The 18776-nt window shown below is 41.3% G+C and overlaps 1 protein-coding gene across 4 annotated transcripts in view; it reads right to left on the reverse strand.

Moving 5' to 3' along the window:
• Positions 1–18776, reverse strand: part of LOC138959706 (filamin-A-like) — a 76672-nt gene that overhangs the window by 21058 nt on the left and 36838 nt on the right. For all 4 annotated transcript variants that reach the window (XM_070331296.1, XM_070331295.1, XM_070331298.1 and 1 more), the window contains 4 exons: positions 16765–16893; positions 15908–16081; positions 13329–13487; positions 5478–5681 (listed from right to left, as the gene is read on the reverse strand). In XM_070331296.1, coding sequence (XP_070187397.1) covers positions 5478–5681; positions 13329–13487; positions 15908–16081; positions 16765–16893 — 666 coding nt within the window. The remainder of the gene's footprint in view (positions 1–5477; positions 5682–13328; positions 13488–15907; positions 16082–16764; positions 16894–18776) is intronic.

Genomic DNA, 18776 nt, shown 5'->3' on the forward strand with positions numbered 1-18776 from the left:
ATAACATATTTATATGTTTTTGGAATCAGAAAATGATGAAGAATAAGATGAACGTAAATTTGGATCGTTTTATATATATATTTATTTTTTTTACAATTTTCAGATTTTTAATGACCAAAGTCATTAATTAATTTTTAAGCCACCAAGCTGAAATGCAATACCGAAGTCCGGCCTTCGTCGAAGATTGCTTGGCCAAAATTTCAATCAGTGCCGCCTCAACTTTTACAAAAAGCCGGATATGACGTCATCAAAGGTATTTATCAAAAAAAAGAAAAAAACGTCCGGGGATATCATTCCCAGGAACTCTCGTGTAAAATTTCATAAAGATCGGTCCAGTAGTTTGGTCTGAATCGCTCTACACACACACACGCACAGACAGACAGACACACACACACACATACACCACGACCCTCGTCTCGATTCCCCCTCTATGTTAAAACATTTAGTCAAAACTTGACTAAATGTAAAAAAGATAAAGAAGAGAGAGAGAGAGAGAGAGAGAGAGAGAGAGAGAGAGAGAGAGAGAGAGAGAGAGAGAGAGAGAGAGAGGGGGGGGGGGGGGGGGGCACTATGAAACAACACATGGAAACAACACTTGCATTCTTATCAGTGCCAGCAAAGGAGCAAGAAGGTATCCGAGCCACGAAAACAGAAATGTTTTTGCGGAAGTCCACATTGCGAAACGGGGGCAGAAAGTACGGTGCTTCGCGAAGCTGACGTAGCGAAAAGCAAGGAAACCTGTACTGCCAGCATTCATGAAACCTAGGCCTTCACTGATGAAAGACTGTTTTTCTTGCCAAGGTGTTCTCTGCGATATGACAGGACTTTGTTTGTCAGAGCTCGGCATCGACGGGGCACGTTTCGTTTTAACAAGCAAAGAAAACTTATGCATGGAATTGTGCACTATAATTATATGTAATATTCCTCAGCCTTGGACTCTGCTTGAACAAGTGTGCGCTAAAATGACTCCTCATTCGTTTTGCTCTCTCTCTCTCTCTCTCTCTCTCTCTCTCTCTCTCTCTCTCTCTCTCTCTCTCTCTCTCTCTCTCTCTCTCTCTCTCTCTCTCTCTCTCTCTCTCTCTCTCTCTCTCTCTCTCTCTCTCTCTCTCTCTCTCTCTCTCCTGAATTTCCTCACCTTGAAAGATCAGTTGACGTTAAACAAGGCTGTGTTCATGTATAAAATTCTAAATGATGACTGTCCTAAATATTTGCAATCACAATTCAAACATGCCACAAAAAGATATGGGTCCCAAAAAATCATCCCTCCTATACCTCGCATAGACCTCTACAAATCGAGCTTAGCCTTCTCGGGAGCGTTTCTCTGGAACTCCTTCCCCCAACAGATAAGAAATGCAACTTCAGTGAAAATGTTTAAGAGACAGCCACGTTCACACATCATTCGTGAATGAAGTGTCTTGTTTGATTGTTATTTTGTTAAACATGTTGTACTAGTGTTAACGGATGTGTAGCTGATCGGAGCAACTTTATTCCCAAAAGAAAGGTATAACTATGTCAATGTAATTTTGTAATTTTTGAGTTCTCCTTATGTAATTCCTTAAATGCACATTGTGTTGCATTCCATACAATGTATTTCTGTATTTTATATGATTGAATTTATATGTTTGATGTGCGTCTGTCTTTATGCGTTGTATAAAGGACAGGTTGGAAGAATAGGCTTTGCCTAAAACCTTTATCCTTTTGTAATAAAGTTCTGAGTCTGAGTCTGAGTCTCTCTCTCTCTCTCTCTCTCTCTCTCTCTCTCTCTCTCTCTCTCTCTCTCTCTCTCTCTCTCTCTCTCTCTCTCTCTCAGTCTCTTTCTCTCTCTCCCTCTCTCACTAGTGTTACCGGATGTGTAGCTGATTTGAGCAACTTAATTCTCAAAATGAAAGGTTTAACTATGTCAATGTAATTTTGTAATTTTTGAGTTCTCCTTATATAATTCCTCAAATGCACATTGTGTTGCATTCCATACAATGGACTTCTGTAGGCCTATCTTATATGATTGAATTTGTATGTTTTATGTCCGTCTGTATTTATATGTTTTATAAAGGACAGGTTGGAAGAATAGGCTTTGCCTAAAACCTTTATCCTTTTGTAATAAAGTTCTGAGTCTGAGTCTGAGTCTCTCTCTCTCTCTCTCTCTCTCTCTCTCTCTCTCTCTCTCTCTCTCTCTCTCTCTCTCTCTCTCTCTTTCCCTCTCTTTCTTACTCTCTCGTTCTCTCTGTCTCCGCCAAGACAAACCGATATAACTTTGAAGTGATCTTGCCTCTTACCCCTCTCTCTCTCTCTCTCCCGCATTTCTCTCTCTCTCTCTCTCTCTCTCTCTCTCTCTCTCTCTCTCTCTCTCTCTCTCTCTCTCTCTCTCTCCCGCATTTCTCTCTCTCTCTCTCTCTCTCTTTTTTTTCTTCTTTTTATATTTAGTCAAGTTTTGACTAAATAGTTAAACATCGAGGGGGAATCGAAACGAGGGTCGTGGTGTATGTGCGTGCGTGTGTGTGTGCGTGTGTGTGTGTGTGTCTGTGTGTGTGTGTAGAGCGATTCAGACTAAACTACTGGACCGATCTTTATGAAATTTGACATGAGAGTTCCTGGGTATGAAATCCCCATACGTTTTTTTCATTTTTTTGATAAATGTCTTTGATGACGTCATATCCGGCTTTTCGTGAAAGTTGAGGCGGCACTGTCACGCCCTCATTTTTCAACCAAATTGGTTCAAATTTTGGTCAAGTAATCTTCGACGAAGCCCGGACTTCGGTATTGCATTTCAGCTTGGTGGCTTAAAAATTAATTAATGACTTTGGTCATTCAAAATCTGAAAATTGTAAAAAAAAAAATAAAAATTTATAAACCGATCCAAATTTACGTTTATCTTATTCTCCATCATTTGTTGATTCCAAAAACATATAAATATGTTATATTCGGATTAAAAACAAGCTCTGAAAATTAAATATATAAAAATTATTATCAAAATTAAATTGTCCAAATCAATTTAAAAACACTTTCATCTTATTCCTTGTCGGTTCCTGATTCCAAAAACATATAGATATGATATGTTTGGATTAAAAACACGCTCAGAAAGTTAAAACAAAGAGAGGTACAGAAAAGCGTGCTATCCTTCTTAGCGCAACTACTACCCCGCTCTTCTTGTCAATTTCACTGCCTTTGCCATGAGCGGTGGACTGACGATGCTACGAGTATACGGTCTTGCTGAAAAATGGCATTGCGTTCAGTTTCATTCTGTGAGTTCGACAGCTACTTGACTAAATATTGTATTTTCGCCTTACGCGACTTGTTTTTTCCTTTTTTTCCCCCTGAATTGAATACGATAACAATAGGCAGGGTGAGGCTGAAGCTGTGTTATTGTCTCCACGGACTTCTAAGGCACGTCACAGTGGTGTATCTGTTTTGGATGACTGGCTATTGAAAACACAGTCTGAGACGAGAGAAGCCACAGAAACACTGGATGCATCGGAGAAAAAGGCATCTGACCTAGGTTACAGTCTGTCGGCCGTAAAGGAGTATGTGTCAGGACTGAAAGACAGATCAGCTGTGCGCGCTGTGAAAAATGCACACAGAAACAACTCATTTCGAAGGGTAGTCCGTGACAACTCAGGTGACAGACAATCACTGCTTTGTGAAACCGACGATTTTGTGTTGGTCACCGATTGCAGCATTGACGGAAGTCCATGCATGTACTGGTTGATCAAGCAAGCAGCTCGCCACATGCCACGAGAAGAGCAGGAGTACATTGACAAGCTTCGGCATGGTTCACCCGTCGACAGGAGAAAATTCGCCGATCAGCTTCGATCTGCTCTTCAAGAAGTGTCTGCACTCCGGGATGTCACTAAATTTTACCTCGGTTGACAGCAAAGCTATTCGGTTCGGATATCGTGTCGATGTTGTAGATGTTATTCGTGACTTTTGTTCTCATGTTGACATTTGGGAGAACGGTGTAATTTGCATTACACAGAACAAACGGACAATACGAACACTGACGCGGAGATTACCATGTCGGTAAAGGGATGAACTGTGAAACATCCCTGTGATCGGTGCATAGTTAAACGTTTCATGTTTTCGAAACTATGTGTACACCGATTTCCATTCCCCTCCTTCCCCATTGCAAGGGGCCAATGGCCTAGCAATTAAACTTTCGCATTCGCATTCTCTCTCTCTCTCTTTCTCTCTCTCAGTCTCTCTCTCTCTCACTCTCTCGTTCTCTCTGTCTCCGCCAAGACAAACCGATATAACTTTGAAGTGATCTTACCTCTTACCTTGCGTCAAAACATAAGATAAGCCTTTCTCTTTGGTGTGGGCATGGCGCATTCAAGCTCAGTCACAGTTTTGGTTGGTCACACCCACTCGGGCAAACAAAACTCGCAAGCCATCTTTTATCTTAGCACACACCCAAAGCTAATTTTACATTTGGGAGGTCCATATTGGGCCGACTCCTCCCTAACCGCTCCCCATGTATCCGTCATCCTCTTCCCCTCATATGTTTGGTTTTTGTTCGCCATCGTCAATAGTGCACACTTCCACATATTATCTATTTTCAAACTCTCCGCCCCATGTAAACTCCCTTTCTGATCCTTACCTGTTCGTTTAAAGTGTCTCTTCGGTCACGTCATTGTGCGAACCTTCGATCTGAAGCAAACGTCGCGCATCTGCCGTGCTTGTGCTGCTGTTATTTTTTACACTTGGCTTATTGGTAGGCCCCAAGACCCCAGCATTCCTCCCCGCCCACCCTGCCAAGCATTCACACCCTTGCGTGTGTTGTATCATCAACGATGTCCCACAAGGACTTACCAGCAATTGTGGTGTCCACGACTACCGACCTGCAGCCACCCCTCCACAACGTCAACGATGTCCCACAAGCACTTACCAGGAATTGTGGTGTCCACGACTACCGACCTGCAGCCACCCCTCCACAACGTCAACGATGTCCCACAAGGACTTACCAGCAATTGTGGTGTCCACGACTACCGACCTGCAGCCACCCCTCCACAACGTCAACGCTGTCCCACAAGGACTTACCAGCATGTGTGGTATCCACGATGATCTCGACATCCGACCTCCAACCGCCCCTCCTCTATAACATCAACGATGTCCCAGAAGCAATTTTGTTGTGTCCACATTGATCTCATCATCCGACCCCCAACCACCCCTCCTCCACAACATCAAAGATGTCCCTCCCACAAGGACTTATCAGCATGTGTTGTGTCCACAAAGATATCATCATCCGACCTTCACCTTCACACATTCATCTCCTCAACAACTCCAAAGATGCCCCTTAAGCACTTACCAGCATTTGTTGTGTCCACAATGTTCCCCGACATCCGATCTCCAAGTACCCCCATCTCCTCTACAACGATGTCCCACATGGACTTACCAGCATTTGGTGTGTCCACAATGATATCATCATCCGACCTTCACCACCCGTATCTCCTCAACAACTCCAAAGATGCCCCACAAGCACTTACCAGCATTTGTGGTATCCACGATGACCTCGTTGGGTTTGTTGGCGACGGCCTTGTCGATGGCCCCGGTGACCTTGCAGCCGGCAGCGTGTCCCAGCTCCTTGTCGCCGATATGCACCCTGAAGGGCGAGTGGTTGATGTGCTTCTCGTGGCGCGTCACGCTCACCTTGTAGTCGCCCTTGGAGCGAGGGTTGAAGGACGCAATGCCTGCACGTGACAACCAAGAATTTGATCACAACATTGCTTCTGTGGTTTTTGTTACTATTAGTTTGGTTGGTTGGTGGCTTGGTTGCTTGGTTTGATGGGTTTTTTTCTGGTTTTTTTTAGATCAGCATGTTGCTAAGCAAAGCACATGATGATTATTTATTTTTACCCCAAAAACAACAATCGGTTCAGGGTCTGTTTGTCGTTTTCTATGCGTCATCTTCTACCATGTTCTTTTGGTATAAGTGCCCAAGAGAGCACAACCCTGCATTTCTAAAGTGACTTTTCAGAGATTTTCCATTTCACGTGCATATTGACATTTCCAAAATGTATGTACAAGAGAAGAAGTCGACTGAAGAAATGTTGCAACTTTTAATTCAAATTGTTTTAATTTATTTTTGTTTACAAATAATGTGGTACAGGTTTCACCTTATTGGGAAAAGCACCTGATGACCGAACATGACTTATAAGCCAAGGCTCTCACCTACGCCGTATTTACCACCTTCATGTCTCAAGGAAAAGTACAGCAGCGTAGAACATTACAATTACATTACATTTCAAATAAAATTAACGTAAACTATGTAAGACAAACGGAGAACAGTCAAGTGAGAGAATATCAGTGAGGCACAATGTGGCTATTGGCGTGTGGCTACGGGCGTGTGGTTATGGGCGTTTGGCTATGGGCGTGTGGCTATGGGCGTTTGGCTATGGGCGTGAGGTTACCTGCGTGTTTGGCCTTGTGGACATTTTCAGCCCGAACCTAATCTAAAACACACACTATACTTGTTCCTTGTGATCTGACAAAACGTTTGTGCAACTCTTGTTATCCATTCTTTTCTCTTTTTTTTTTATCTCCGATGCTTTTTGTTCTATGTTTACACTCTGTTTGTGGTTGTTTTTATCTTCAAAACAGATTTTGTTAAAAACAGCCTGAACGTGAGGTCTGACAGAAGTTTGTTGTCTGCTTTTCAACCCCAACGGAGTATAGGATGTAGGACAATCTGCAAGAAAGATATGTTTATCCGGACCTATACCTGTTTATAACAAACATGTAAAATAACGATGCGTGAAAAATGAATCAGGATTTGTGTCAATTGCTGCGATTTCCATTTCTATATACAGGGGAGCCAATATTGACTTATGGCAGTTATATATGTATGGCTTTTGGGTTACCTAATGTCAGAAAGATGTCCTACAAAGAAACAAAAAGACAAGCAAACAAACAAAGTACGGAAAAGACATAAGCATCATAGAAGTACTGTTGTCTGTTAGCACCCTTGGCAGACGGTTTCTTAACGAGAGAACAGGAAGATTTAAAGCAGTTATATAACCCCTGCTTGTGCTAACGTTTCACATTTCCGCTGAAACGTGACAACGTTCAAATATTGGCATCAAATCAAAATGACTGGCAAGTATAAACATTTATTTTGACATTTTGAAGATACTATTTAAGAACGATATATACGTGCGTAGCAGTCTGCTGGATACAATCGATCACAAGTATTGATTGGTTGACTAACAAAATTGTATTTCATTTTATCATGCGCTATCAGTCTCAGAGTTGGCCGTTACACGTTCGCTTATTTCTCTATCATATGCTACTCTTACACTGCGCCGAATTGCCCTTGCGAATAGAATTTTCCAATAATTCACAATGATCGGGACATGGTCGCAAGACATTCGTAAATGTTCTGAACCATTCGCCACCATTCGTCTCTTGTGATCTGACAAAACGTTTGTGCAACTCTTGTTATCCATTCTTTTCTCTTTTTTTTTTATCTCCGATGCTTTTTGTTCTATGTTTACACTCTGTTTGTGGTTGTTTTTATCTTAAAAACAGATTTTGTTAAAAACAGCCTGAACGTGAGGTCTGACAGAAGTTTGTTGTCTGCTTTTCAACCCCAACGGAGTATAGGATGTAGGACAATCTGCAAGAAAGATATGTTTATCCGGACCTATACCTGTTTATAACAAACATGTAAAATAACGATGCTTGAAAAATGAATCAGGATTTGTGTCAATTGCTGCGATTTCCATTTCTATATACAGGGGAGTCAATATTGACTTATGGCAGTTATATATGTATGGCTTTTGGGTTACCTAATGTCAGAAAGATGTCCTACAAAGAAACAAAAAGACAAGCAAACAAACAAAGTACGGAAAAGACATAAGCATCATAGAAGTACTGTTGTCTGTTAGCACCCTTGGCAGACGGTTTCTTAACGAGAGAACAGGAAGATTTAAAGCAGTTATATAACCCCTGCTTGTGCTAACGTTTCACATTTCCGTTGAAACGTGACAACGTTCAAATATTGGCATCAAATCAAAATGACTGGCAAGTATAAACATTTATTTTGACATTTTGAAGATACTATTTAAGAACGATATATACGTGCGTAGCAGTCTGCTGGATACAATCGATCACAAGTATTGATTGGTTGACTAACAAAATTTGTATTTCATTTTATCATGCGCTATCAGTCTCAGAGTTGGCCGTTACACGTTCGCTTATTTCTCTATCATATGCTACTCTTACACTGCGCCGAATTGCCCTTGCGAATAGAATTTTCCAATAATTCACAATGATCGGGACATGGTCGCAAGACATTCGTAAATGTTCTGAACCATTCGCCACCATTCGTCTCTTGTTTTGAACATAGCAACATGTTCCTAATATTCGCAAAGAAGTCATATTCTTAACTTTTTTTGCAACGTACTTGTAAGATTTCGCAAGACATTCGTAATCATCGCAATGTATTCGTAACGCTCGCAAGGTTTTCGCAACCATTCGTTATGCCTGTCTCACACTGTGCTGAATATCCTTGCGAACATTCGTAATCATCGCAATGTATTCGTCAGGCTTGCAAGGCATTCACAAACATTCGTTATGCCTGTCTTACACTGTGCCGAATATCCTTGCGAATATAGATTCGTATGCATTCGCAATGATCAGTAGACATTCGCAAGCACTCGCAACCATTCGTAAGACATTCGCAAGGATTCGTAAGGATTCGAATAGTCAATATTTTTCCTGTCCATTAGTCTCTTTTTTGGCCAAATACAACATGTTCATATACACATTTCTTGCGAATGTCTTACGAATAGTTGCGAGTGCTTGCGAATGTGTACCGATCATTGCGAATGCCTTGCGAGCGCTACGAATACCTTTACGATGATTACGAATGGCTTGCGAATACTGAAGAATATGTATTCCTTGCAAATATTAGGAGCATGTTGCTAATATTCACAACAAGAGACGAATGGTGGCGAATGTCTTGCGACCATGTCCCGATCATTACGAATTATTGGTGAATTCTATTCGCAAGGGAAATTCGGCACAGAGCAGTATTACGAACAATGCGAATTGCATAATCGCTTTATTCGTAAAATGTTTGCAAGCCCTCGCAACACTCGCAAGGCCACTCGCAACGTTCGTAATACATCCGCAAGACATTCGTATATGGATTTGTATGCATTCGCAATGATCGGTAAGGCTTCGAATTTTCAATATTTGTTCCTGTCCATTCGTCTCTTTTTTTGCCGAATACAACATGCTCATATTCGCAAGGATATTCGGCACAGTGTAAGACAGGCCTAACATAAAGTCAAATTGAACGTAAAAAGGATTACGAATAATGTTCTGTTTTGAGTCTTTGGTATTTTTACTCCGCAGATTTGTGGGTTACTTGCACGGGATGAGATAAGGTTTCCATGCGTGTAAAAAAAGACACGTTTTGCTGATCGAAAAAGCTTGCCGAACAGAAAAACCAAAAGGAGACAAATGAGTGCTATACACACGAGAATGTCATTCCCCTTGCAATATGTTGTATGTATTCAGTGCTACTAGTTTTTCAACCTGACTTGTTGCGCTCAAGCTGGGGAATGAAATGCTTGCGTGTAAAACATGACATGTTTATTGATGTTTGTCAGTCTTACTGACGTAAACAAGAAACACAAGACACGTATACATAGGATGTAAGACTGATAAGATTCTCTGCATATTTACATCACCTTCAACGTCTGTTTTAAGACGTAGGACCGACGCAAAATTCTGCATTTGACATTAGAAGATTTGTGGGAGGCATTTCCAGGTTGAAATATAAAACAATGATATAAGAACATTTAAACAATAAAGCAGAGAGACAAAGGTTACGTGGCTTGCGATTCTGATCTCTTTGTCCAGTTCTGCTTGCTTGAGTATAACGATATTGTCGTAGAACTCATTAGGCAAATGGCTTTACAACCAGGCTGAAGATCTTCAACGTGAAGAGGGTCACATCTTAATTATCTAGCTCTACGCACGTAGATACATCTGCTTGGAAATTAAAGGAGAACTCGCGAAATGTATGACTAAACAAACAAGCCGAAAAAAACAGTCACCACCATCGTCGAGGAACTCGGGAGGTCGATGACTTCAAAACCAAGCTAAAGATCTTCAACGTTAAAACAGTCAAATCTGAACTTCTCTATAACTCTAAAGACATTCTGTTTGAGCATTGTAGGAAACCTCGCGAGGTCGCTGACTTCAAAGCAAAGCTAAGGATCCTCAAAACGGAGGACCACAAATCAACAAAACAGTGATTACCAGGTCATGCGCCACAACTATCTCAAGATAGAGTACTCCGAATTAGCTTGATTGACTAACATAACTGTGTGGCGGAGATGGGAGGAGAGGGGGGCGGAGGCCAAGTACTGTACTAGACTGATTCACACTAGTTGTTCGTTATTCAATGAAAACGTCTAAAATTAATGTTCTTAACACCAATCGTCTGAACAAGTTGAAACAAAACGTGCAATTGATAGCCTTTATTATGCACGATTCGATCGTCTGCTGATTTTTGTCTCATCCACATCAAATAATTGTTATGCTGTTCTTGGCCATTGGGAAAGATATTCTCCTCGTTTCTTCAACACAACCATTACTAAATGAAGGTAACTGATGCAAGAAAAAAATGACATGGCAAGTTTGTGTTAGGTCAAAGGGAAATTCAGACAAAAAGAAAGGGAACACAACGGACGACTACACGACTGTCTCAGATGAAAAGAAAGCAGGTGCGCACGAACAGCATGAACAGCTCCGAAGCATTTTTGTTGTTACTCTAACATCTTCGGACGCTGTATGGAACCGACGAAAAAGACTCAAGACAGGCATGTTCAAAAAGAAAGGTTTAGATGATAATGGTCTGTGTTGTGAACAAGACAGCGAAGTAAGGCTGCCGCGCCTCGGAAGAGATAAGACAGCAATGGCTTAGCCAGCGTGAAGCCGCAAAAAAAAAGTCAATAGACATATTTATCTGTGAGGCTTTCTGCCAACAAGTGCTCGTTTCGTCTGCAAAACGAATCTCCCTGCCTGAGGCAGCGGAATGTCTCTGTCAGATACTGGCTCGGAATTTCAGGCTTATACGCTCTGTTTTCAGGCTAAACTTCGTTCGAAGTTTTTTTTTCTTTTATGTGTGTTCTTTTTACATTTAGTCAAGTTATGACTAAATGTTTTAACATCGAGGGGGGAATCGAGACGAGGGTCGTGGTGTATGTGTGTGTGTCTGTGCGTGTGTGTGTGTGTGTGTGTGTGTGTGTAGAGCGATTCAGACTAAACTACTGGACCGATCTTTATGAAATTTGACATGAGAGTTCCTGGGTATGAAATCCCCGAACGTTTTTTTCATTTTTTTGATAAATGTATTTGATGACGTCATATCCGGCTTTTCGTGAAAGTTGAGGCGGCACTGTCACGCCCTCATTTTTCAACCAAATTGATTGAAATTTGGCCAAGCAATCTTCGACGAAGCCCGGACTTCGGTATTGCATTTCAGCTTCGTGGCTTAAAAATTAATTAATGACTTTGGTCATTAAAAATCTGAAAATTGTAAAAAAAAATAAAAATTTATAAAACGATCCAAATTTACGTTCATCTTATTTTCCATCATTTTCTGATTCCAAAAACATATAAATATGTTATATTTGGATTAAAAACAAGCTCTGAAAATTAAATATATAAAAATTATTATCAAAATTAAATTTTCGAAATCAATTTAAAAACACTTTCATCTTATTCCTTGTCGGTTCCTGATTCCAAAAACATATAGATATGATATGTTTGGATTAAAATCACGCTCAGAAAGTTAAAACAAAGAGAGGTACAGAAAAGCGTGCTATCCTTCTTAGCGCAACTACTATCCCGCTCTTCTTGTCAATTTCACTGCCTTTGCCATGAGCGGTGGACTGACGATGCTACGAGTATACGGTCTTGCTGAAAAATGGCATTGCGTTCAGTTTCATTCTGTGAGTTCGACAGCTACTTGACTAAATGTTGTATTTTCGCCTTACGCGACTTGTTTCTTTTCTTTTTCTCGTCTCTTGACCTGCATCTCTATATCTACTACGGAGCTGGTCAGCTTTATATGTACTACCTGGCTGGCTTTCGCACCCGTAGCCAGTAGTAGTGCACTTTAAAAACGCTGAATGCAGCAAAACGGTATGTTAAGGTTTCGCTTTCTTGAATTAATTTGTCTGTTTGTTCACTTTAAAGACCGATGCTTTAAAGATGTGTGGGCGTTTTGCATTGTCATTTATCACATGTTGTCCCTACTAGTTTTGTGATTGCTGAAACAGGTAGGTTGCCTGGGTGGGGTGTGTCATTAAAGAAAGAAGCAGGGATCGGGAAAAGCCGTCTCGGTTAAAGAAACTTCACGGGACTAAAGGTAAAATCAAACGTTTGGCTGCAGGGGTTTGGGGTGGGGGGAGGAGAGGGGGGTGGGGGGATGGGGACCGACAACCGATGTTAAAATAGACACCTGCAGAAAGTCCCTAACCATAATGTGATAAAAACTAAAAATGCTATTGTCTTGTTCAATTAACTAGGTATAATTACAGCGCAGTGTCCTGTTTGGAATGCGAGCTGCAATATGTAGCTACTTGTCTTCATTGTGCCTTTCTGTTGGTGTTTGGCTTTTGTTGTGTTTTGCGTTGAATAATAGCTTAAAAACACATTACATGGTGAAAAACAAAATGTCAACACTAAAACAAATTGGGCAGAGGCTTTGAACAGAAGAATGTCAAGCAAACCAAGATACCAAAGGGAATAATTATATGCAAGCACAAAGCTTAACACTTCGGCATGTTTACACCAGGCCTTGGCCGGTATTTCCATTTTTCCATTTTGTTTGTTTCTTTTTGTTGTAATACTTGGAGCCAGAAAAGGCACACACATGTAAACTATCACTTGACGGGTAACAGCTGGTTTGTTTTTGGTGTGGCGAGACACACACACACACACACACACACACACACACACACACACAAACACACACACATGCACGCACACACACACGCGCGCACACACACACACACACACACACAAACACACACACACACACACACACACAAACGCACACACACACACACACACACTCACACACAAACGCACGCACACACACACACACACACACACACACACAAACACACACACGCAACTCTCCCTTCCTGCCTCCCTCCCTCTCTCTCTCTCACCACCCCAGCCCTACCCTTCCCCTTGTGCATGCAAACAGAACATCACACTTTAACCATAGGCGCCCAAAACGCAGTAGAGTCTGGGGCTTTTTTCCCAGTTAAAATAAGACATTAATTTACACAACACTCTTTCAGACTCACCAATTTCTCCATCGCCCATCTTCTTGAGGAGGCATGGCTCTATGTTGCCGGCAGGAGTTTGGATGGTTCCCACTAGATCAACGAGATCCGCCTCGATGACCTTCAGCGAGTATTCCGCGGAATTGCCCAAGGACAGCTGGGTCCTCTTCCTGCCTTCGCCTGAAAGGGGCAGTTATATTCATGTTATTTATTTTTAATGTTTCAAGAACTGAGAAACAAAGGGGCGTAAGCGCCGTAAATGCTTAAAACATGTTTTGCACTTGTATCAAGGTTTCAATACAAATAACAACACACACACCGTGGCACACACACACACACACACACACACACACACACACACACACACACACACACACACACACACACACACACCGTGCATACGCACACACACACACACACACACACACACACACACACACACACACACACACACACACACACACACACACACACACACATTACCCCTGAATCTTCTAAATCAGACAGAATTACCCATGGTAAATGCTCACTGTAATTTTAAATTCACAATGACAATATTTCAAGGGCAAAAGCTAGCTGAGAAATTGATTTTATTTTTCGTCACCCTGCATCCCAGGAAATGTTTCCGTTTCAAATATGTTGCTGAATGAAACATTCACTCCTGTACATACTATATTGTTCAAATAAACATCGTTCTGTGTGTCAATGAATTTGTTGTTGCTTGTACAAATAATTACAATAGTGGGCGTAGTTTGTTTTAAACACATTCGTAGGAGAATACACTTTCTGTGGTGTGATTCTACTACAAGAATCAATGCAATGTTGCTTTCCCAACGGCTGTCATGAAGTGTGGCAAAAGAAATGTTCTATAAAAAGAAAAAAACCGATAATCCTACCATTGTTGTTCTTAGTCATGCTACAAATGGAGAAACAAAGTAGAAACAGTTCATCTTACACACACATTGTTTACATTCTTCCAGCCAAAGACCATAGCAGCCAACGAGTGACATAAGCACTACTTCATTCCTGCATAATTATCTTAAATATGATGCCTCCCACATGATTATACCAATTTCCTATCACAGTTAACACGCACCAGGTAGCAGGATCCTATGGAGATGCATTATCTATATCGCTATAAAGAGGTGCTTAGGTGTCTGCCTTATCTGTTACATACCTGCGTGCCGCCTCACCAAATACATTCTCGTTTTGCGATAGCAATTAAATTCAGGTTGAATCAAAGCCAAGATGCAGTTGACATGGCCCATTTCACTTTTATGAGAACATCTTAAAAAGATATTGCCCTGTGCTGTTTGTCTGACTTTCTCTTCTTTATCTTCGTTTATTACTTCACGGCTCATCAAGCTATAACTTCTGATACTGTATACAAATTGAATATGCAAATGCCGCTGAGTGTATAGCTTTGTAGCTTTTGTTGAAGAATTCGTAACTATATATATATTTAGCTGCGGAAAACTCTTTAGGAATTGCTCTTAGGAATTAGAGTTGTCCAGCATTAAAGAAAGTGGGAAGAGTTAAATCATTTCGCACGCTTTTCGGGCGAAACACGTACACGCGCTCATTGGAAGTGAACGCCTTTTTTCGTTTTTAAATTTCAGGTATCTGTTCATCAGCAATAACAGTGCAGCATGGAATCGTTCATAGTCTTTATTTGGTCACGATGTAACAATTACAACGGTACATGTAGCTTGACATAATTATCAATTAATCAATATGAGGCTTATATCGCTCGTATTCCGTGGGTACAGTTCTAAGCGCAGGGATTTTATTATTATTTTTTTTTCTATGCAATTTATATCGCGCACATATTCAAGGCGCAGGGATTTATTTATGCCGTGTGAGATGGAATTTTTTTACACAATACATCACGCATTCACATCGGCCAGCAGATCGCAGCCATTTCGGCGCATATCCTACTTTTCGCGGCCTATTATTCCAAGTCACACGGGTATTTTGGTGGACATTTTTATCTATGCCTATACAGTTTTGCCAGGAAAGACCCTTTTGTCAATCGTGGGATCTTTAACGTGCACACCCCAATGTAGTGTACACGAAGGGACCTCGGTTTTTCGTCTCATCCGAAAGACTAGCACTTGAACCCACCACCTAGGTTAGGAAAGGGGGGAGAAAATTGCTAACGCCCTGACCCAGGGTCGAACTCGCAACCTCTCGCTTCCGAGCGCAAGTGCGTTACCACTCGGCCACCCAGTCCTTAATTATGTCGACTGGGGACACTGCGGACTTCCTGGCAGCCACTGGTCTGAGGATTTAGCACGGCCATCAACATCGAACGCAGAAGAAGAAGAAGAAGTCGACTGGGGACACACACTGGGGCAAATTATGGTGAATTATGGGTGGCTATGAAGAATCAGGAATCCGTTTTTAACACCAATGATTATAGTCAGTACACTGAGTATTTGGTTTTGTCTTGCTGCTACGACTACTAAAACATAGCTGGAAATGTCAACTGGCGACACACGGTTCAGGTCGTTTATTGTGAATCCTCACGCCCGTAAAACTTCAGCTATCTGAGGTGCGCCTTGAGCCTATCTATAATGTTACTATTGCTAAATGCTTACCTGACACCTTGGCAACGAATGGAGAGCCCTTGATGTGGGTGCCCTTGTACTTGATGTTGACGTTGTAGGCGCCAGGAGTCATGGGCATGTAACTGAAGTTAGCGGAGCCATCGGCGTTGTCTTTCCTATTCAAGTCCACTTTTCCTGGCCCGTCGATCTTTACATCGATGTCCTCTGAAATATGATAGAACGTAGGATTAAACAGCAGGCGTTGTTTGTCCTAACTTGGTGAAAAACCAACACACTGTACCCATGATACGAAGCGCAGATTTGGTGCAAATCATTCTTACTTTTTGTCAATCGTCTGGTAAGTATATACACTTACTTCTACACTTCTTCCCATTAATTTGATGTTCCATATACATGTGTACGTGTATATCTATACTTGCACTTTATTGCACGTATAACAATTCTGCTGACACTAAATAAGACTAGTTCATCAATTGTGCTTAACTCATGCAAATTAAAGACAAATCTAAAGTATTCCAAAGCCAATCTGGCCACTAACTTAGGATACAATAATAATGTTTTACACTGAAAAACGCATACTTTCACTCATTTAGGCCCTTTATTGTTATTACTTAATCTCTCCTGGTTATCAATACATTTTGAGAAATGAACATGTAGATTGTTTCGTTAGCTGATTGGTGATGTGTCTCGTCCAAAGAACCCAGGGTGTCAGCCGAGACCGATCGACTCTATCTTAATATTCTCTGTTTTGTTTTTGATCAACTCTTTAACAAATGTGTTTACATTTAAGGAGTATATTTCAGCAAAAGGTACATGGTTTCAACATGTCGCGATGTACAAATACATTTGACGTTTCATCTCCAGTAAATATTTAATAACACACTCACTGGCGGTTCCAGACTTGGCTACAACAGTGAAGGTCTCCTCCTCTCCGGAGTTGCCTCCCACCAGACCCACTCCGAACGCAGTGACGAGCCCTCCGTTCACAGTGTCAACCACGCAGGAAAACGGACTGCCTGCAAATGGACATCACAACAAAAGAATATCAATAACAGCAAAGTCTTGCCAGACATGGAAACAAATGATTGAGGACACGACCATGGCGCGTGTTGGTATGAACTCACTAGCAAGCAAACACACTTGTAAAGTATAGGTCTGAGACTAAAGCAAATGTTACGAGTGAGGAAAGTTATATTCTAAACATTGTAAGAGTCAGACTAAACTAGACTACATTTTATTCCCACTATAGTTTTTCTACAACACACACACAGACACGAGAAGCATATTCTTTTGAAGGGTAGCGTGAGTCACTTTAAGTGTTTTATAGTTCTCAATGTAAAAAAGCTGCAGGTATAGGGTCTATATATGTTATTGTTATTGTCTCATACCTTTGAACCAAATAAGTAACACATTCAGCAAGTGATAATGTGATAAACATCGTCTTATAAATAGTCACAATTTCGAGGTAGACTTTAAGAGGGGAACGTTCTGGTAAATAGTCGGATGCACACTTAATTGTTTTTAATGTAACACAGTCCTGCGTAAAAGAACTGCTCAAATATGTCAAAACGTTTTTCGTAATGCGTAATGTCGAGGGATACATTGATTGTGGTTCAGAACATGGGGTTCATTTTTTACAGAGTTATGGGTTTATTTCATCAGAATGCAAAGGAATCAGAGGTACAAGTTTCAGATCTTTCATTCAAATCCCGAGGGTGAAAGTGTGGCATTGGATTTGGACAAATAAAAGAATGATTTTTAGGCCACCATAAAATATAACATGAATGTATTGTCGGGGCAAATAATACGAAATAATCATGAAGGTGAGTCAGTATACGTACATACAAATCATTTTGAGTTCCATGGGTTCAGGAGGATAAATGAAAATAACATTTAACCAAAGATGTAGAAGTAAACACACTAGCAGGTTGATTTTTTTATGAAACAGTGATATTGATGAGTATATGGATTTGCTTACGAACAATTGCATGCATGAAGTACATAGCTTGTTGGAATGTGAGAAGGACGAACATGAGAATGGGAAAATATATACATGCACTTGGAAAAGCTGGCCATACGTTATGACTAATTAAGTTGATGTGATTTAAGCCCTTTGGATAGGTTGCCCCAAACACTGTCGGCCGCTGTGAGTTATGCTTTCACACGCTCTACGTTTCATACTGTCATACATTGCTCACTATTCTCATTCACATTTCTTTCAGATATGGTACGTATCCACGTCACAACAGTGATTTCCGTATTGTAAAACATTTAACAATTGTATTCCAGAGTCCCAAAACCAGAACGGGTGTCCTTCCTAACCAAAGCAAATGCGGAGGGGGAGGGGATGGGTGGGGTTGGCTATGTAACAAGTGCAAGGCAAAACCTCTTTTACTTGGCCAAGTAATGTGCAAAACTGTATCGCACAGGCACAGCAACGAGGGAGTCCCCCCCCCCCTCCCCGATGAAAGTGTGTTTGCTTGACTGGAACGTTTTGGGGGAAGTCACATTTACAAATATGCAAAAGCCTTTAGCCCTATATGATAATAGAATGCAAAACTCGAGGAAAAAGTTGTTCTCGACATAATGCATACGCTGTAGGGCATTGACCTTCCATGAACAAATAGAGCCACACCCAGAGTTGGCTCAGCCTGCCATATCCATCTTGCTTTGCTCCGTATTAGCTTCATTGCTTTGTTTGTTTGAACATGGGGACTGGGTGGCCGAGTGGTAACGCACTTGCGCTCGGAAGCGAGAGGTTGCGTGTTCAGGCCTGGGTCAGGCCGCAATTTTCTCCCCCCTTTCCTAACCTAGGTGGTGGGTTCAAGTGCTAGTCTTTCGGATGAGACGAAAAACCGAGGTCCCTTCGTGTACACTACATTGGGGTGTGCACGTTAAA

Source organism: Littorina saxatilis, linkage group LG2 (assembly GCF_037325665.1).
Source record: "Littorina saxatilis isolate snail1 linkage group LG2, US_GU_Lsax_2.0, whole genome shotgun sequence".
In the NCBI taxonomy this organism is placed as follows: Eukaryota; Metazoa; Mollusca; class Gastropoda; order Littorinimorpha; family Littorinidae; genus Littorina; species Littorina saxatilis.